Here is a 22,426-nt window from a genome sequence, read left to right on the forward strand (position 1 = left end):
ATGAGAAGCTATTTAAATTCATAGAATGTCTACTTGGATCCTTTGATGTATGAATCCAATTAGTTAAATGAATGCAGAAACCATGACATTCTCTGTGTGGGGTCAAATGTCAACAGGCATTTAATCAAAACATTATTCAAAGTGACTCATTATGATGTCAAGACTACACAATTAATGTGTTAGAACAACTTGTTAAGCCTTTTTGGGGACAATTATTGCTTTGTTAATCAAAACTAAATTGCTGGGAAATTATGACTGAACTGCAAGTGTGATAAATGTTTTGAAATAGGGCTGCACAATTTTGGGTAAACATCAAATTGTAATATTTTTTTTTTCTGATAAAAATTGCAATTGTGATTTAAATGGTGATTCGTAATATTATTCATATAAAATATTTTAAAAAATATAGTAATCATAATAATGAATATTTCATTGTAAAAAAATTGTTTTTAATAATAATAATAATAATAATAAATGTTGGTTTCACTTTATTTTGATGGTCCTTTAACACATTCTGTTGACTATACGTAACGTTGCACCTACATGTGTACTTACTCTCATTAGAGTGTTAGTAGAGTATTAGTAGACTGGTAGGGTTCGGGTTAGAATAAGTTGACATGTAGTTGCAAAGTTACTTATAGTCAGACATTCTGTCTGTTCTACATTCTACAGACAGTCTACTAATACTCTAATGAGAGTTAGTTGACATGTAGTTGCAAAGTTACTTATAGTCAACAGAATGTTCAAAAGAGACCATCAAAATAAAGTGTTACCTACATTTTTGTTGTAGTTGTAAAATTACAATACTTACGGCTGTCTTTATTTCTTCATTTTCAAACATTAGACCATCAAGATTTTATTTTGGTGAAAACCATGAGGAGCCTCTATTTTGTTGACCACGGTTGGCTTATAAACACTTTTCATTACAAGTTTGGGAAGCTGGTTGGCAAATACTGCGTTTCCAAATGCACATTATGAGCGTCCCAAACTCAGAGCAGATGCATAGATGAGAGATTAATTAAAATCCCAGCCTTTGCAATTTGATAATCACACTACGCCCATATCGCGATTTCAGTTTATTTCGATTTAATTGAGCAACCTCAATTTAAAATTGAAATAATTTTTACATAATTAGTAATGTTCGCAAGGCTAACATCACTATTACGGTTGTAGAGTTAAGGATTTGAACAAACCCCAGTAAACAACCACATAGCAACACCCTAACTACCACCCAAAACACCTTTGCAACCACATACTGTAGCAACGCCCTGGCAACCAATCACAGTACCTTAGATTTGTGGGGTTTTGCACAAGCAAGAGGAACTCATATTTGCATCATAAAATGTGAAAATCGAATTGTTATCAATTTGTTTTCTTATTTAACATGATGTTATATTAATACATGCTGTGAGAATCTCAATATTTGATCTTTTTTTCTTTAGGTTGTGAACTATCTGTTGAAAAAGTTGGAGCTGAATTACCACAGACACAACACAAGCGAGAACTACAGTTGTGGAACACGCCGGAAGCTGTCCACAGCCTTGGCCCTGATTGGAAACCCACAGATCCTTCTTCTGGTGAGTGAAAAACACACATCATCCCACTAAGCTGAAACTAGTTACCATTTAGTAATCAATACAGCTACATTATAAATCACTGTATTGCATGTTGTCTTGAGTGTTTGCTCAGAGGGGTTTGAATGGGTAAAACGTTGCACACTCATTACGAACACCTCTGAAATGCGTCGGTGTGCTGTTTGGCCAAAGTCTCTTAGCACATCAGTTATTCTAACTTGAAGTTTTGGCTTGGTGCATTGCACGATTGCATTTACCTGGGGAGTGTGTGGGATTTGCATGTTTTTTTTTTTTGTCTCTGTGTAAACTCACAGAAACATCCCACATGTTTCTTAAATGTCTCCTCTTACCTCTCAGGATGAACCCAGCTCTGGAATGGACCCACGCTCCAAACGACACCTTTGGAAGATCATCTCTGAGCAAGTGATGGGCAAATGTGCTGTGGTCCTGACATCACACAGGTAATGACTGCTCTTGACTAGAACTCCATCAGGTCCTCCAAACAAATGGGGGGCAGTAATGACACATTTACCCAAAACTGGGGCGTTTCAAGCTTTTTGAAGCCAAGGACATCCAAATATGATGATCCACTTTCAAATATACAGTAAGGGACATATTTTGTGAATTATAAAGGCAGCTACATTTTCATAGATGCAGATGCGTTTGTACTGAGAAAAATATTAAGCATGATATTATAAGGACAATAACTGGCCTTGACACTGTCATTATACTAAGCAACCCTCTATTAGAGTAAGATGTATTAACTATATATATAAAAACATTTAAAATCCCTTAAATGTATTTGTATTACACTTACCACAATAAATATCATTACAAAGCAGCTTTATAGACAATGTTGCTGTATGTATACATATATTTTATATATACATATATATTAAATAATGTAGTAAAATATTGCATTAAACATGTTTAACTACATATTACAAGTTAGCCTATTAATATATATATTTTTAAACCTATGTATCGTTTCAGACAATGCTTAGTGAAGCCAACATTCAAAGTTTGTCTTAAAAGTTTCAAGCATTCAAAGTTTCCACCGATAACTTGATAAAATGAAAGTTTAAGACAAACTTTAAATGTTGGCTTCACTAAGCATTGCCTACAACTTTAAATAGTTTTTAAAAAGCCTGAAGACAGTGATATATTATAGACTAAGAGTCTATGCATTTCTTATGCTCTTAAGTTTTTTTGCCAATTTTGATGGGTTTGAGAGAGTTGGAAAGGGAGTTTCAGCAATATGTCTTTGTATCCTACAGTATGGAGGAGTGTGAGGCCCTTTGCACCCGTCTGGCTATAATGGTAAAAGGACAGTTCAGATGTCTCGGTTCCCTACAGCACATCAAGAACAGGTCAGTGTTTTATCTTTCTGTGTCCTGTGTATCCTCCGACCAATTATTTTCCATAGTTCTTTCCCGTCTCCTTTTATTTTCCACACTCTAGAGCCTGATATCTCCTGCAGATGCTTCATAATTATTTTCCTTGTGATAAAATAATCTGTATTCATCTGACAGGTTTGGAAAAGGATTCACGGTGAAGATGTACTTAGCTGGATCTTCCTATGATGTTGATCTGATCAGTAACTTCATGCAGCAGAATTTCCCCAGCACGTTCCTGAAGGTGAGAGAAAAAAAAAAGCATATCATAATGATGTTTTTCTTTAAACACATTTCTAACACATTTTTGAGGGATATTTTCTGATATATTTCCTAAATTTAAATGAATTGATCACTTTTATTTCTGGAGTCATAACATGAGGAATCACATTCTTTGATTTTGTTTTTATGATAAGAGATCATTGTTCTATGAAAACATATTGTGAAAGTTTCAAAACTACTTTTCCAGTGATAGTGAGTATTTATGTAAAGAGCACATATTATGCCCTTTTACAAAGTCAATTCAAGTTTTCATGCTTGAATGTTTTTTTTAAAACATCTTTTACATTGTTGCAGAAGTGCTTACTGATATATAGAGAATAACTCTCTTTGGAGTGACTTTGTGCTTTGTAACTTTGAAGACCTTTTTTGAGCTCAAAAACATCACACACCAAAGAAAGTTGAAAATGGAAAAAAAGCAACAACAACAAAAAAAAACACACATAATAGATTCTCTTTAAAACTAAGCTGTGAAATCAGCCCGTTCTGAACGTCTACTTTTTACGTCAGATGAAGACATTTAAACATATGACAGCCCACATATGTGCCAACATGCAATTATTGAAGATTTAAATTACAGTATATTGGACTTGACAGCAATGCACTGTATCTCATTTCTCATGTAAATAGGGTGTTTACAGAGAAGTCTTGAAGGCACAGCAGGAAAAATAAAAACAGCATGGGTCAGAGATAGGGTGGAAATGGTCGTAAAAATTAAATTATGCTTGTTTTGGGGACAGAAAATGATGTTACTAACATTATTAGTGAAAAAAAAAAAAAACATAAAAATCTTTGATGTGATCCCTTTAAGTGTATTCTGTTATTTTAGCTAGCTAAGTTATCCATATTCTGTCCATAAAGGATCATCACTCGAATATGGTGGAGTACCATGTGCCTGTTGCTCCTGGTGGTGTGGCTTCAATCTTTGGCCTGTTAGAGTCCAACAAGGCTGTACTGCAAATCAAACACTTTTCAGTCAGCCAGACCACTCTGGATGAGGTAAGATACATTCTGTGGAACAAAAAGATTTTTTTTTGAAGAAGAATTTTCACACTCTACAGTTTCTACAATTCATAGTGATTTGTCAAGTCATAAAAGTAGCCCTTAAACCAGTGTTTTTTTTTTTTTTTTGAATCATTGAGATACTTTTATAGTGTTAGTTAATATTTTGAATTAGATTTTATATTTGTATTTTCTGTTTCAATTTTAATTTCAGTTAAAGTTTTAGTAATTTGTTCTGGCTTTTTGTCAAATTTCTAGTTTTAGGGGGTTTTGTACATCAGGTTTAGACTAAATGAAAATAGGAGGAGATGCCCTTTTTATATTTTATTTGATTATATATTAACATTTCTTTTATTTCAAGTAACAATTAGGTTCATTTATAATAATAACCCTGCCTGACACTATATTTATTCTTTTGAAATCATTCAAAAGCTTTATGTGAGGAACAGACCAAAGTCTCTTTTGTTATACACTGAAATATGTAAGGGTTAATGCCCGACGAGGTGTCCATTGTCAGGTATTAATGGACGACGGCGAGGCGTGAACCGTCCGACGCGCAGCAGAGTCCATTAATACCTGACAATGGACACCTCGAAGGGCATTAACCCGCTTATACCATGGTCACTTGCAAAATAACACATTTTTTAAAATAACACATTAACACATAAAAATAACACATTAGTTTATATTTTAATTAGGGCTGTCAAAAGATTAATCGCGATTAATCGCATCCAAAATAAAAGTTTGTGTTTAAATAATATATGTGTGTGTACTGTGTATAATTAAATTTGTATATATAAATACACACACATGCTTGTATATATTTAAGAAAAATGTGTATAAAAAAATTATATTTATATATAATATAAATTATATATAAATATATACAGTATATGTATGCAAATATTTCTTAAATATATACATGCATGTGTGTGTATTTATATATACAAAATAATTATACACAGTACACACACATATATTATGTAAACACAAACTTTTATTTTGGATGCGATTAATCGCGATTAATCTTTTGACAGCCCTAATTTTAATTAGTTTTACAATCGAAATCTAAAGTTTTTACAAACAATAACTTGGTTTCCCTGGTTACGCCTGACGGTTTATTTACTAGGTGTCCTCTATCACTTTTTAATGGACACCCTGCAGCCAATCAGAATCGAGTATTCACCCAGACCATGGTATAAGAATAAATAATGAGTAAAAAATGACAAAATATTTAATTGTGAAGGTGGTGATGGTGGAAATGGAGAAAAATGAAAAGAGACACTGAGGTGGTGATCTGGACACTAAAGGATTGTCTTGACTTGTCTCCTTAGGTTTTCATTAACTTTGCCATGGGGAAAACGGACACAGACACACAGGAAGTCACGGAAGGATCGGACATCGACAGTCTAGACTCGTACGATGCTTTAGGCTGATGAAATATTTGCACGTTATGACATTCAATGAACCTCAAAAAAGACATTAATTTAATATATAGGAAATCTTTTATAGACTATATCATATTTTGGGTTTGTGATTTTGCCGAAAGGCACAAAAAAAATGTCGTATTGAATAATGAAGTCGCCAAATACCTTATGGATAATTATTGAAGGTCATTATGAAGAATTATGTGTATTCACCTTTCTACTCTTCCAAATATGGGTTCAAATATTGATCAACGTTAAAGAACCTTTTTATGGATTTTTTTTTTGTTTGTTTTTTTGTTATTTGTATCACCTTTGAGGTTAAATATGCAGAACATTACATTAGTTTACATTACATTAAATTCAACATATACTTCCATTTGGCCTCAAACAAATTCACTGCTACTTATCAAAGGAAATGAAGCCATTTATTTATTAAATTGTTTGAAATTTTGCCCAGCTCTACCAGATATATATTATATAAATTTGAATCAAAACATAACAGAACTGAATATGTATGCAGAGGGAAGAGTCCATCCTGTTAAACTGCTGGCTGCATCGATGCAGCTCTTGTCTGCGGTTGAAATAAATCACAAAGACTTTTTGGCTCCGAGATATAAATGATTCTTCAATGTCTGCGCATCTTCACTCTCATTAATATTTTCTCTGAAGGCACATCTCTTGTGCAAGAATGTACTGAATATTTCATCGGCCCTTTCCTCTGTCTGCTTCAAGGCACAGTTCCTCTTTTAAAAATGTACCAAGCTTATTTTTACATTAAAGCTATTTTTCACATGCAGTTGTTGAGCGTTTGTCTTATTGAATGCGGTGCAATTGGTTCTTTATGTCATGAGTTGAGGTATGCAATTTCTTTGCATAGAATATTGAGCACTGTGGAAGTGATGAACTATCCAATGTTCATTCGAACTGCATTTCAGTTTTCTTTTTCCTCTTTTACACATGGGAACACAGGTAAAGTGAGACACTTTCTGATAATTTGTCACCGGTGTCATTTTAAAATACTTCAAATGACTTAAAATGACTTAACCCCTCACACAATGGCATTTTAAAAAGCTAAATACATTCACTACACTTTACAGATGGATTTTTAAAAGCAAATGTACAAACCATCTTAACTGACTGAACTATAGGTATGTACTGTATATAGGGTGATGAATTGTGCTTTAGTGATACACTGACACACAATAGTCAAATTAAAATGGAAATTATCAGTCACAAACTACCCATGATATTTAATTCTCAAGATTTTTTTTTTTTTTTGGTAAAATATCTTACGTTTATTTATATAAAGTTATATATAACTATACTATTTTAGTAGCATTCAAAGAAATGCAATTAAGTAGGCTAATTATGAATGCACCCATATTCACTTAATTGTGCTTTTGTGGTAAAAGAAAAACAAACTAATATGACTGTCATCTATAAAAGTTTAATATTTTATCCAATCTAAAAGACAATATAGGACAGAAAATGATGTATAGAATATAATAACAATGCCCATGAGACAGTATACTTTATATTTAAAGTTTTTTTCAGGATGATTTATATTGCTGTTTTATTCTGTAGTAAGTAAAACTATGAAATAAAAATAAAGGAAGAAAGGAACGAAGGAAGGCCATTAAAACTGAACTTCATAACTAAAGCCCAGTTGACACAAGACACTTTAAAGCCCTGCTGGGAAAAAGAGAGGAGGAAAACGAAAAGCTTCGGATGGACATTAATACAGAAAGGCAAGCAACAGAACTAAAAGTTAATCAGTTTAAAGTTAGTATACTGCTACCAGACGCCACAGTAGATTTTACATTGTTAGAAAAGAAAAACAAGGATAGGGCCTAAGGAACGTAATTCATGTAATGAGCAGACATATTAATGAGTAGGCTACCACAGCTATGTTCAGATCTACACAAACGCATCAAAGAGTATAGACGAATAAGATAGGACTTGCTTTTACTGTTTCAGAGTTTCAGTTATCAATAAGGAACAGGATCAGTGATGAGTTACCTGTTTATACAGGGGAAATGATTGCACTATTATTAGCAACACAGTGGACAGAGGAGAAGACCTTTGAAATCAGTTGTTTGTTCAGACTCAAGTTCATCAATACAGTCATTCGGAAAGTAGACCAGACATTTTAATAGAAATACAGCAAACATTAGGCTACAGAATTCAAATGATGGGACTTACAGTGATATTTTATGGGTACCCGCACATATTGGTATCCAAGGAAATGAAAAGGCAGATAAGGCAGTAAAAGCAGCCATAAAAAACAACGACGTTAACATAAGCGTTAGTATAAGTAAGAATTAATTCAAGAGTATTATTAAGGAAAGGTTAAAGGTAAGGTGGCAAAAACAATGGGATATGGAGAAGAAAGGTTGATGGTTTTAGAGAATTCAAAGGAAAGTGGGAGAGATTAGAAGTGCAGGAAAAAACAGGAGAGATGAGATAATAATATCAAGGATGAGATTTGAACATACAAGACTAAACAGTACACTTTATAAAATGGGTAAACATGATACCGGAAGGTGTGAATTTTGTGGGCAAGAAGAAACTGTGGAACATGTTATGATACTGTCAGAAATACGAGCCTGAAAGAAGGATTGTAATGCAAAAGAGATATTTTACAAAAATAACTCGGGAAATGAATGTTATAGTTTTATTTTTCAGTATCTTAGAATAACTCATTTGTGGGAGAGGATATAAAAATGTCATTTTGATCCACACTCCATAGCAGTCGGTGGCGGTAATACACCATTCTGTTGTTTGTCAACCGCCAATAAAATCTCAAAGAAGAAGAAGAAGCCCAGTTGACCAATCAGAGTGTAAGTTCGCTCATCTGAGCTCCTCCCCTTCGCGTCCCCGCTGTTGGCGCCACCTGCAAAAACACGTCTGTTTATAGAAATATTGTGATCGGTCTCTTTCTTGGTTATAATGGATCAGGAAATATCACCCTGTCATGCTGTCAAAACCTGTGCCATTTACCAGGACTAAAGAGGCACTGGCACAGTTCCGAAAACTTCTGCTGTGTTCTAAATGGTAGGCTGTGCTTTAGTTTCATAATGAAAGCAGCTCGGGTATCCTGGTCCTTTTAACAGGCCAACAACTTCGTTTCTGTCCAATCAAAGTCATTTTAACATGATTTTACAGCTCATCTCTCAGGAGGGAGACGGTAAGCCTTAGACTGAACAATGACCATCTACTTTGCTGGTTTAGTAAATTAGTAAATTATTGCCATGTATTGATTCGCATTGTGTGTATCCGAATCTGCTCTTATTTATGAGTTGCAGCTTTATCAGGCTTATGTCATGAATATTTCTCTATCAAATAAACATACTTGATGACAGTTACACTCATATAGGATTACATGAAGTTCTCTCTCTCTCTCTCTCTCTCTCTCTCTCTCTCTCTCTCTCTGTGTGTGTGTGTGTGTGTGTGTGTGTGCGCGTGTGTGCACAGCCAATTTCTATTTTGTGAAGCTCAATCTATTGCTGCACATCTGTGGTTTTACCTATTGTTATGGATGGGCCTTCAACATCTCAAACTTACTTTCACCTTCCCATAATACTATTTTCTAAGCATTTACCATCGAGTTCATGTGTTATTTTTTGTCATCCTACCCTTTTCTTCACATTTGGCAGTTTCAGAAGTGGTTTTATCTTTGAAAGTCTTCTTAAAAGGCCAGCGTCTCTCCGTCTTCTCCTCACTCAGTGTTACAGATGAAACTGGTGTTTGGTGTGTACTGTTTATTGAAGCTGCCAGCTGAGCGTCTGCTTCTCAAGCTAGAGACTCTGAAGTGCTTGCCTTCTGTAGTGTTGTGCATTTGGTCTGTCCACTTCACTCTCTGTCCTGGTTCAACGCAGTTTACTTTCTTTTTTCGAGGCAGTAGTACATGTGACAGCCTTTATCTCTCAAATGAACAACAAGCTGATGATTTTCTTGAGAAAGCTGTTTCTTTGCAGCCCTTTTTGAAGCTTCAAGCTAGAGTTTAGGAATGCAAGTGTGCTCAATACTCAAAACAAAGCCGCTGAAGTGCTGTTTCTACACTTCATTAAGTAAGACAACCTTTTTAACTGCGCTAAGAAAATAAGAAAGGATTCTTTAGTACTAAATGAACACATTATAAACACATTACTGTGATTTCTTAAGAATAGGGTAATGTTGTTTTAGACTGAAGTATTGGCTGCACATATTTTCGTCACAGATTAAGATTGAAATACATTATTTAAACAGTAATAACACCTTTAGTAATGGTGTTTTTAATCAGTTAAACAGTTATCGGTTAACAGAAGTATCACTTTTAAAATAAAATGTGTTGATGCTTCCAAATGTTCTCAGATCTTTCTCCTTAGCCATATATTTTGATTTATATATACTAGTGCAAAAAATGCCCGTGCAAAATCAGTTTTTGTGTGTGTTTTTAGTAATTGTTGGTTTGGTGTGTGCTCATTGTTACAATTACACAGCAAAAGTTCAGTGACATTTTTATTTGTGCATGGTAAAAAGCACACAGTGAACTCCGAGAAAACGCTATGCTTGAGCAAACAGTTTGTGAATAGGCAACTACAAATGATGCCCGTGAAAGAGACTGTGAACGCATTGAATAGGATATGTTTAGTTGGTGAATAGCATAGGCTACTATTACACAGTAGCGATAGCATTAAGCGCACCAGAATGAAATATAATATTCAGAAGTAAACAGCATAGCTGACTTACAGATTCAGTTAACATCCACAAATGAATAAGCACCTCGATTCAGGGAGCAGTGCAAAGTGCCCGTGCAAAATCAGTTTTTGTGAGCTGATCGCCGTCAAAAAAGTTCAGGAGATATTTCTTGCGATGGCAATATGATCAAAAATAACTTTATATTGATTCAATGGATTAATTGCATTTTGAAAAAAAAAAAAGTCATGAATTTATTGCATTTTTGGGAAAAAATAATCCGTTTTTATAATAAATCTTAAAAAATTCAAATCCAGATTTTGATTTTCAATGTTGTTATAACCTAAAGATGCTATGTGAAAGTTTGAAACAGAAAATAGTGGTTTTCACACATTTAGTGGTTATCTCACATTCGAGAGATATGCGAATAACACACAGACAGACAGACGGACGTTTCTGTAATTTATAGATAGATGGATTTATCACGTTCGGGAACCAAACTATAATATTCAGAAGTAAACAGTGTAGCTGACTGAGTGTTTATGTCAGAATGTTTATTTTTAAACCACAACCTTCTTGGGGCTTCTTTGACCGATACAACTCTCTAATGTCAGAATGTTTATTTTTAAACCACAACCTTCTAAAAATGATATATTTAACGATATATTTTGCATTTCTCATCCAAACAATGTCAAACTTGGCACTGCACTTACTCGTGCCCGTGGCAAGACACCTGTCGAGTTTGAAATCAATCGGACTAACGGTTCGAGAGATATGCGAGGAACAGACACACACACAGACAGACAAACAGACGTTTCTGTAATTTATAGATAGATACTACCTGTCAGAAGTTTGGAAGAATTACGATTTTGTAATGTTTTTAAAAGAAGTGTATGCTTTTATTCAGCAAGGACAGATTAAATTGATCGAAATGGACATAAAAGTCTTTTATAAGGTTTCAGAAGATTTCCACTTCAAATAAATGCCATTCACTGAACTTTCATCAAAATATCTTGAGAAAAATGTATCATGGTTTCCTAAAAATGTTAAGCAGCAAAAGCGGTTTTCAACAATAATAATAAGAGTCATTATTAAGAATTGAGACATTGAAGGCTGGCCTAATGGCTATCACTGAAACTAGCCTACATATTAGAGAATTTTAAAGAAAACAATTATTTTAATTTCACAATTGTTTTTTTACAGTATTTTTGATCAAATATAATATATAGTATACATGTATACACACACAAATCACATTATGAAATAAATGTTTTTCTCCAAAACACGTTGGGAACAATTATTTGCCCCCTTTTATTAAATTCTTTTTGCATCCTCCTTTTTACCAAGATAACAGCTCTGAGTCTTCTTCTATAATGCCTGATGAGTTTGGAGAACACCTGACAAGAGATCAGAGACCATTCCTCCATACAGAATCTCTCCAGATCCTTCAGATTCCCAGATCCATGTTGGCGCTTCTTCTCTTCAGTTCACTCCACTCATCAGGTCAGGGAACTGGGATGGCCATCGCAGATGCTTGGTTTTGTGCTCAGTGACCCATTTTTGTTTTGATTTTGATGTTAGTTTTTGGATCAGTGTCCTGTTGGAAGATCCGAACATGGCCCATTATAAGATTTCCAGCAGAGGTTGTCAGGTTTAGATTTTTTATCTGTTGGTATTTGATCGAATCCATCCATGATGCCATGTATCTGAACAAGATGTCCAGGACCTCTGGCAGAAAATTAGGCCCACAACATTAAAGATCCTCCTGAGTATTTCATTTTACACATGGGGTACTTTTTTTTTTTATCCCTGTGGGTTTGGTGCATCAAAATCAAAACAAAAATGGGTCACTGAGCACAAAACCAAGCATCTGCAATGGCCATCCCAGTCCCTGACCTGAACCCCTATAGAAAATTAGTGTGCTGAACTGAAGAGAAGAGGCGCCAACATGGATCTGGGAATCTGAAGGATCTGGAGAGATTCTGTATGGAGGAATGGTCTCTGATCTCTTGTCAGTTATTCTCCAAACTCATCAGGCATTATAGGAGAAAACTCAGAGCTGTTATCTTGGAAAAAGGAGGTTGCAAAAAAATTGAATAAAAGGGGGCAAATACTTGTTCCCAATGTGTTTTGGAGAAAAACATTTATTTCATAATGTGATTTTCCCCCCACTTTCAATTCTGTGCTTCAATAAAAGGTTAGATATTTGTATTTAAAAAAAAAAATGTCAAAAGGATAAACAATTGATCATATTTACCAAGGGGGAAAATAATTCTGACCAGCACTGTATCTATATCCGTATCTATATCTATATCTATATCTATATCTATATCTATATCTATATCTATATCTATTTGTTTGTTTTTCCACTATATCACCCAGCCCTGATAAGTATACAGAATAATAAAGTATGCATGTGGTCTGTCCTATAGGTCTTGTGCAGGACCTCATGCTGGTGATGGTTGCACTGTGTGGCAAAGTCCTGTTTGGGTGAAAGACTTTCGAATCAACAAACAGTTCAGTAACATAACAGAGTTATTCTGCAAGCTGGAGTCCCTCCTGAAGCCACCAGAGTCCTCAAGTAAGACAACACCTTCACCTCATGACATCAAGCACCCAATTATAACCATAATACATGTATATAATTCAATCCCTGAATGTAATATACTGAACACTATGGACTTCTTAAAATTGATGTTCCTTTTTTTTTTTCCAACACTCAAATCCCCAACTGAACTTTGAGCTTAGTAATGACTATAATTATGCAATGTAATTTTCCATAGTAGCTCTGGCGGTTTCCTCTGAGCTGAGTTGAAGCTCGGGTTGATGTTGCCGATGGCAGAGAGATGTGCTGTCTGACAGACAGGTCTGTGCCCCAGGGGTCAGGGAGTTTAACGCTGCAGAGGAGATTGAGTTGGTGGAGAGGTCACGCTGAATCTCTCATGCTGGTGCTGCTGTAGCATCAAATACAACAGTTAGGCAGGAGAAGTGTATAAAACCTCTGGATAAAGGTGCTCATTACATCTTTACACACCACACTCTGCTTTAGTTCTGCCAGCATTCTGAGGTTAATGTCAGCTGGGGACATTTAGCTACTATTTAAAATAATGTCAAAACTCACTGTTCTTTCAAAGGTTTCTTTTTTGAAGCTTAAGGGTCAATGACAAATAAGGAAGTCTTAGATGATTAAAGAGAGAAATCTTTGGAAGTAAAAAAAAAATAAAAAATAAATAAAAATAAATATAAATATATATATATATATATATATATATATATATATATATATATATATATATATATATATATTAGTACGGTATGTATATTGTGGCATCGTGAGAGGGTATGTCATAGAGGCAAGGTATGTGCCATCTACAGTAGGTAGTTGCAGCATGGGGACTACAAACCAAAATGAATAAATATAAATATAAATGACGACAACAACAGGATTTAAATACTTGATATAGCCATCAAGTAAAGGCTATAAGAATAATAAATTCAATAACACCAGATGGAATAACCAAAAGGAAAACAATATTTATAATGTATATACATACATGTATATGTACCTGTATATGATTATTATTTTCTTTTGGTTATTCCATTCGATATCTAAAAAACATTGAAAATTAACCTTTTCCTGCAAATTACTTCCTGCCATTTGCTTGGTTTCACCACACTGAATTTATTTAGAATGATATTTTAAAGCAAACTTGTTTTGTTTCTGTTTTCAAAGAAAAGATAATCTACTTAATATTTATTTTTATTTATTTATTTTAGGTATTATTTGTAGGAGTTTCTTTTCTTTTTTTACTACTTTATTTTATCATCATTATTATTATTAATATTATTGTTATTATTATTATTATTATTACTTCATCTATGTTTATTGTTAAATAGGTGTATTCCAGTCATTGCAGGGTATGGAATTTGATGTGAGCAATTTCCAGGTCTGGATAAGTATGAAAAAGTATCTGTGTTTCCAGACTATTGCCCCTATTCAGTTTTGTAAATTAAGAGTAAAAAGTTAAGAGTTAAGAATAAAGTTAAGAGTTTCTAAAAATAAATGTATCATACAAGCAGAGTGTTTTCATGGCATAAGTTCAGTGATTATTTAGTGGTTGTCAGAAAACGACTGAATGAATTCAAGGTGCACATTTTCATTGTGCAGATTTGCAGGTTAGAAAGTGTTTTAATTTTCCTCTCATCGTGTAAGTGCATGTTATCACTTTGAGAAAAAATATTTACAGATGATTGTACTACTAAATACTAAAAATAGTGATGAAAATAATGCTGAATGAACCATTTAAGTTAAATATAATCTGAAATAATTTGTAAAGAGGTTTTAAAAGTAACAGTATGGATTTTTAAATGGAAAATGTGTAGGAACCCTCTCATTGTGTCCTTTGAAATAATACTTTAATGTGTTCAACATTTGACTTCCTGAGATTACTATTTTTTTAATAATTTCTTTTATTCTCTTTGTTTAGCCACGGCCACTGATGCCGTACAATCAGAAGAGAGCTCTGTCCCTAAGAATAAGAAGAACGTCAAGATATGGTTTAGCCCAAAAAGTCGCAAAATACGCTGCTGTGTCGAGAAACCCGCTGGATCAAACAAGTCAAATGGATTCCAGGGAACGGAAGCCAATTCGTCCGAACCTAAGGACCTGTCTGTCTTCAACTTCACCTCTTCCTCCCAGGAATCTGACTCATCCTCTCCTCCACGGGGGAAGGCAAATAAGAAAACAAAGAAAAGGAGCCAAGTCTACAGACAAGCCAGCGGTGGTCAAAGACCTACAACACGGACTCAGACTATGCAGGAATGTAAGAGGCTGAAGCTAGAAGCTATCAATCAGCGTTGGGCCATTGGAAAACAAGCTGCTATAGACAAGAAGGATGAAGAGCATGAGAAAGTGAGCTCTGGAGATGAATACAGGAGGTCCGGTAAGAGAGTTTCTTTCCTTTTTCCTTGCAGCCAGCCTGAGGAGACTCATAAGGCTCCTCACCAAGGAGAGAATCAAATTCCCAGTCCCCAAAAAAGCATATTAAGCAAAATGGAAACTGAAAACCGTGAAAAGCAATACTGTGCAACTTTGAGTTCATCATATCATGATCAACAGGTTGTGCCTGTCGCTGATATCCCACCAGAATCAAATGAAAATGCTCCAGAGCCTCCTCAGCCTTCCCTTCCTGGAACTGGTAAGAGAACAAGAGAGAATCAGGACAGTTATGGTCCGCAGAGTACGCCAAAACAACCCAGAAATTCAGGACGGAAGAATAGGTTATCTAAAGAAGGAACTGAAGACTCCTCTCAGAGGACATCCAGACAGTCCAATGAGAAGCCGAATGTGAAGCCAACCACACCATCTACCCCTGACCTCAGGAGGAAGCCTCCCAGTGTGAGACGAAATCAGACAAGTCCCTCTTTCATGAAGAGGAACCACAATGGAGAGACGCCACTGCATTTAGCTGCCATAAAGGTTTGCGTTGACTTCCACACATCTACACATTGGTTTGTTGACATCTGTTTGGCTAGCTTCTACGAAATGACGGATACATTTGTGCTAAAATAGTGCCTTTGATATCAATATAAAAGTTGTAGGAATACACATTATATCAAATTAATTTGATCAAATAGGTTATCTTATCAAATTAATTGTTATCGGACGATATTTGGTAATTGCAAATAGTATAAGCACAATACATATTAATATCTGCTATTTACCACTTTTTGTTTATTGGCTTATAAGTATCAGACATAATTTTAATAATGAGCATCCCTTTTGTTACCACAAAAGTTGCATTGGTGTAAGCATTTTGTTATTACATTCAGAAATAATGTAAAATACCGGTAAATAAAAGCGTTTATAAACATTATAAGCACTAAAAAACGTGTTTTATTTCCACTCACTCCACAAAAATGCTTAATAGTATATAGAACAAGAAAAGAAAAAAGAATATTTATTATAAACACCAAGACTAAATGAATTTATGGTGAAACTAAATTACTGGCATGTGGGAAATGCGCTATAAAAAAACACTCACACAAACTGTAAATAATGAATGTGAGGAGAGATAAAAACTGAAAGCCAAGAGATGAATAATTTCTACGTGACTGTGTTGACCAACATAGTCATTCACCAAATTCAAAATACATAGTTAATGCTTTGTTAAAGAGTATTTTGTCTGCGTGCTTGGCGTTAATTGCATTATATAAGTTGCAGGATGTTTCAAATGATAAAAAAAGCCACTAATTCAAAAAAATATGGTAAGCCTATTTCTTTTTATTCTAACTATGCACAATTATATAACTGCATTTTATTATTTCGGTTTTGTATTTCTCCTCTCCTGTCCATGTCACCAATTTGTGCTTCACAGAACCAGCAGTTTAAATCCACTATTTATTACACCTGTTTGCTTGTATCTGAGATTGTTCTTTGTTAGTATTCCAGCTGCGAGTCACTTTGGCTACTTAATGATAGATGCTAGGTCAGTGTTTGAGTCTGGTTGATCAATATCTACCACTGATCTTTTGATCCTGGTCTTCTGTACAGGGTGATGTGGAGGAGGTCCGTAAGCTCCTTGCTCAGGGAGCTGACCCCAACCTGAAGGACAATGCAGGCTGGACACCACTGGTGAGCGAAGAGAACTCGCACACAATTCAGTATAAAAATTGTACACGGCCTTGTCTCTTGTTCGAGGTTGTCTGGGCTGAAAATGGTTGAAAAGCTTTTCCTTGTTTGTACAGTAATGTATGTTATCCTAGCAGAACGCTGCATGTTCACTCAACTGTCTTAATAGATAATGTGGATTTCACCATTGCCTTTCCATGTTTGTGGTAATCTTTGAAATCTTTTATGCTGTGTATATATATATATATTAGTATGTATATTGTGGCATCTAGAGAGGGTATGTCATAGAGGCAAGGTATGTGCCATCTAGGTAGTTGCAGCATGGGGACTACAAACCAAGATGACCACCTGGTCCTGGACTACAGTTACCAGGTTCCTCAGCGGTGGAGACGCAACTGTTGAGAGTGAAGGAGAAAAGCTGTTAATGAGTTGAGAACAGAGAGACTGGCTGTTTTTTGTTAGAGAGCATAAAGGCCCTGTTTACACGTGCATGGTTATTTTGAAAAACGGAGACATTTCCCTTCGGTTGTGCCCCTCGTTTACACGCAAACGGAGAATTCGCCTCTGAATACGATTCTTTTTAAAAACTATGGCCAGAGTGGAGATTTTGGAAAACTCTGTTTGCACGTTTGCATGTAAACTGAGAAAAACTGAGTTTTATGCAGTCGACGACGACGTCACAGTATGCGACAGAACTTGCACTGCGTCAAAGGTGCGACCTATATTTTCGGGATTCTGATTGGCTAACATGGGCTTGAGCTTCTCGTTACACTGCCACCTACAGGTTTGGCATGCTCTTGACGGCATATGCACGGGTTTGTGTAAACGAACACTTTTCTGAAAATGGAGCGGGTGAAATGTCCGTTTATGAAAATAACCGGCCACGTGTAAACGTAGCCAAAGAGAAGCTGGAAGAGTGTTTTGGTTAAAAGGTTTTGAAGTTTTGAGTTGATTATTAAAAAGAAACCAGACTTGATCTCTGCCTGGACTCGATTTGTGAAGCAACCCACACTTTGGTGATACCCTACCTCTCACGATGCCACAATATACAAGGGATTTTATTATTTTTATTTATTTATTTATTTAATTAATTTTACATATGTCAGATTGGGGCAAGTTGTCTAGTGATAAGGATTATTCATTTAAATAGTTTTATAATGTAAAAATGTTTTTGTTGGCCAAAACAATGGTTTGATATTTTTATCTTTTTGTGAAATGTTTTGTTTTTCATATTTGTTTTGCTGTTTAAATTATGCTCATGCTTATTGGCAGGTTCCATTGGCAAAACTTACTCCACATAGTGTTATAGACAATGCTTACCCCATATAGACAGTTTTCAGTGAACTGTATCTTTCTCTCCCGAGCAACACTGGTGGAAATGTTTGTACTGTAGCTTTTTTTGTAGCCAAGACTCCATGGTTTGTGACTCCACAGAAATGTACTTTTAAAAAGTAAACATACCCTGAGAAATATTCACTGGAGTAAAAAAGTGTGACCCTTAGATCTGGTCCCATATATTTGAAATTGTACTTTACAAATGTATTTTACAGTTTAAATAATATATTGTTATTTCTTTCACAGTAGGCTACTGAGAATTGGGGAAAGGAGTCTTGACAGCTGAAGCATACATTTTCTATGAAAAACCTTTCAAAACTGGAATAATGAACCACAACATGTTCTAAGTTTCTTAAAGAAAAGTCTCTGCAAATATATAACTGCATTTTCCCCAGTCATAAATTCCACAGGTCTGACTTAAAGACCTTTGCCAAAATGTTGATTCTGGGGAACTATTGGGTCAAGATTATTATAATAATGCTCTCACTCTTATAATCCTTCATAATATGATAGAACATTGTTGTACTAAGGCAATTATGTATGATCATTGTGTTTTGTTTTTGCAGCATGAGGCCTGTAATCTCGGTCATCTGGGAGTGGTGGAGGAACTGCTTCAGCAGGGGGCGCTGTTGAACACACCAGGTTATCAGAACGACTCTCCACTGCATGATGCCATCAGGAACGGCCACATAGCGGTGGTCAAGCTCTTGGTTGAACGAGGCGCGTCCCAAAGTGTTGTGTGAGTACTTGACTTCACATTCTCTCACCTGATTAAAAACTGAAGCAGTCAACAGAAGCTTAGGTTTGGTTGAATATACTCAATTGGGGGGAATGTATGGTATGTGTGGATGATACTTTTTTATAATAAATAGAAAAAAACAAAAGAGCAGCATTTTCTTGAAATATAAATATTTTTTAACATTACAAATGTCTTAGTTGTCTTGCTGAATAAAAGACAGTTTCCATATATAGCCAAAAAATTAAGCAGCGAAAACTACATGTGCACACTACCGGTCAAAAGTCTGGACTGTAAGGACTGTTTTTTGGAAACTCCAGTGAAATAATTTTTTTACATATTAAAATAACTTCATCTCATTTGATATTTAATTTTTAATAATTTGTTTTTAAATTTTAAAATAAACAAAAAAATATAGGATTTGTCGTAACATAAATACACATCTTGCATCAAACTGTAATCAAAACAATACAACTAATACTATTAAATGAGTAGTTGTGAAGAAGTCAATATATCTGCATTTGACCGAGTCAGTAATACAAAAGATGATGCAAAATCTCTTCAAGTTGACACGTCTACCGTTGCAACTTTACATGTTCATATCTCATATCTTGCTCATATCTTGTGACTGCGCCGTTGTGTATACCTGGTGTAGAGATGTTCGGGATCTTCTTCCCACATGCCCTTTATCTTAATGAACTCTATTTCCCCAAGATTGGCAGCAAACCCAGATGCACGAATACTCATCCAGAGAGTTCTCTTCATACGTCTCTGCGTCTCTTTTTGTCTGTCTGCCCTTTGTACATTGATTGACTAGTGCTGTGCTGTACATTGGGAGAGCATAAAGCATCAGCAGATTTATGCTTCGTTAGTCAATGGTGAAGTGAAGCATCAGCTCTGTCATAGAAGCACTGCACAGAAGCAATCCACTCCTGTCAGACGTAATCAATCACTTTCACTCCTTGCGGTCTGGAATCGGAGCAGTGGGGCTATGGGGGGAACTGCTGTGGGCAGAGCCTTCGCTGTAATGTGTTGTATGAATTGAATGGCACATCCCTGCTGTACCAGCAGTAATCTTTAATGCGTTTCAGAACAGAAAAGACGCTTCTTGGGGGACCATGCAGGTAGCAAGTACAAGCAAGACAGAGCCGGCAGTTCTGTTCTAAAACTTAGCGAGTTGTCTGCTGGCTACATAAGCTGCACCTAACTGTCACAGGACCTCATATGTGACTGATTTGGAATGTTCTGCATAGACAGCTACTCGCAGAACATCACACAAACAGCGCTTCGTTTATATTCACAAACATATATATTTATACATTGTCTCATTTCAGAACACCACTGTATATATATATATAAACGCGATTAATCGCATCTGTATATATATATAAATCGCGATTAATCGCATCCAAAATAAAAGTTTGTGTTTACATAATATATGTGTGTGTATGGAGTATAATTATTTTCTATATATAAATACACACACATGCATATATATTTAAGAAAAATTTGTTATTTATATATAAAATATTTATATATAATATAAATTATATATAATATAAATATATATACACAGTATATACATGCAAATATTTCTTAAATATATACATGCATGTGTGTGTATTTATATATAGAAAATAATTATACACCATACACACACATATATTATGTAAAAACAAACTTTTATTTTGGATGCGATTAATCGCGATTAATCGTTTGACAGCCCTAATATATATATATATATCTCAATTTAAAATAACTGTTGAAAAATCATCTGTTGAAGGTCATAACATGAAAAATTCAATTAGTTCATAAATTCATAGTTTCATAGCTCTAATCGTCGTCCTCATTCTAAACAAAGCATTTATTTAATCAAGCTCCAAAAACGTCTCGTTTGGATATTGCGGGATCTGTGACGTCACATGGGCAAATACATTTGCATATGACTGCCTCCAGAGCGAGACATTAACGAATAGTTATACATCAGTGCACCATTGGCCCCGCCCACTGGCATTCCGTCGCTTAATCGCTGATATTTGCCTACACTGGATGTTCACGTCTCGTCAAAAGGAAAAACAACCCATTATAATCACTGACGCTGTCCACACTGGATGCAGTAAGAGCTGCACAATTCTGGATAAATTGAGATTCTGGTTTAAAATATAGATCACAATTCTCCCATGACCACAGACAAACTAAACAAAATAACATGCAATTTACTAGAGGTTCTAACAAAATGGTATTTGCTGCAGTCTATTAAAAATGTTTTAATTAATTTGAATGAAGTATTAAAGCTGCAGTATGTAACTTATATATAGAGCTGCATGCGTCTTGCGGGAAGAACATTGTAGCTGGATCTACTTCTCTCTGTTCATGTCTATGATGAGTCACGCAGGTACTGGGCTACTACAGCGGTGGCGACCTGACCAATCTGAAATAGTCCAATATAAACACGTATTGTAGGTGTACCGTAATGATTCAGGATAAGACAAAAACACAGTTTGCAAAATGGATTCAAGATGTACTCGCTCATATACATTTTGTTAAATTTGAACACACAAAAAAGTTACGGACTCCAGCTTTAAAGGGTAACTCTCGCCAAATTGCAACCTAGGCTATTTTTGTTAATCTACCCAAGTCAAACATTTGTGTAAAAGCATAATTAGAATGGAAACGCCACTTTTAAGATTGACTGTATTTTCGTTTTCGGTCAAAATGCCTTTTGAATGGCAGTGCTTGGGGCACTACAGTGATAGCATCAAAATCGCTATTTTTAAAACACTAAGGAAGCTCGACACAACATGAAACTGTGCTTGAAGTATCACCAGAGGCTCTACACATGAACTCGAGCATTGACAACATCGTTTGTGTACACAAAGTTTACTAAAAAGAAAGGTTTTCTACGACTCACTTTATCAGTTAGTTTTTCCATCCGCCTGCATTTTGTCAGTCAAAAATAGTCGATCTCCGAATGCAACGTAACAGGGAGGAGAGTAAAGATGGAAAGCTCCTAAAGCTTAGTTCCATATAAATTCACGGATAATTTGTTGTTTTGTCATTAGTGAAAATCAAATCAATATTGACCTTGTATTTGAAAAAGGATGCTCATATAAGAAAAAATACTAAAATTCAGAGTCAGTTCATTCGCATTCGGAGATCGACTATTTCTGACTGTCACAATGCCGGCGGCTGGAAACAACAACAGTTGTTCAGAACCTTATTTTTATTATTTTTATTAAAAAAATAAAATGTTCCAGTACTTCTGTGATCATTTGAATTATTGTAACAGACACAACCATACTGTAATGTTCAAAAGTCTGTTTGTGAAGCTGTTTCATACCTATACATGATAACTGCTTTCTCTGGGTCAA

General features: G+C 35.2%; 2 protein-coding genes across 3 annotated transcripts in view; both read left to right on the forward strand.

Annotated features, from left to right (window-relative positions):
- Positions 1 to 6,471, forward strand: part of LOC307164846 (glucosylceramide transporter ABCA12-like) — a 50,532-nt gene extending 44,061 nt beyond the window's left edge. The window contains exons 49-54 of the mRNA XM_079882008.1: positions 1,443 to 1,577; positions 1,932 to 2,035; positions 2,852 to 2,944; positions 3,107 to 3,212; positions 4,109 to 4,246; positions 5,584 to 6,471. Of these exons, the coding sequence (XP_079738134.1) occupies positions 1,443 to 1,577; positions 1,932 to 2,035; positions 2,852 to 2,944; positions 3,107 to 3,212; positions 4,109 to 4,246; positions 5,584 to 5,685 (678 nt within the window). The 3' untranslated portion in view covers positions 5,686 to 6,471. The remainder of the gene's footprint in view (positions 1 to 1,442; positions 1,578 to 1,931; positions 2,036 to 2,851; positions 2,945 to 3,106; positions 3,213 to 4,108; positions 4,247 to 5,583) is intronic.
- A 2,092-nt stretch (positions 6,472 to 8,563) lies between these two features.
- bard1 (BRCA1 associated RING domain 1) overlaps positions 8,564 to 22,426 on the forward strand; it is a 30,732-nt gene continuing 16,869 nt past the window's right edge. For both annotated transcript variants that reach the window (XM_079882029.1, XM_079882028.1), the window contains exons 1-5: positions 8,564 to 8,730; positions 12,786 to 12,934; positions 14,841 to 15,832; positions 16,907 to 16,987; positions 18,886 to 19,058. In XM_079882029.1, coding sequence (XP_079738155.1) covers positions 8,651 to 8,730; positions 12,786 to 12,934; positions 14,841 to 15,832; positions 16,907 to 16,987; positions 18,886 to 19,058 — 1,475 coding nt within the window. In that variant the 5' untranslated portion in view covers positions 8,564 to 8,650. The remainder of the gene's footprint in view (positions 8,731 to 12,785; positions 12,935 to 14,840; positions 15,833 to 16,906; positions 16,988 to 18,885; positions 19,059 to 22,426) is intronic.

Source organism: Squalius cephalus (genome assembly GCF_949319135.1).
Source record: "Squalius cephalus genome assembly, chromosome: 9".
In the NCBI taxonomy this organism is placed as follows: Eukaryota; Metazoa; Chordata; class Actinopteri; order Cypriniformes; family Leuciscidae; genus Squalius; species Squalius cephalus.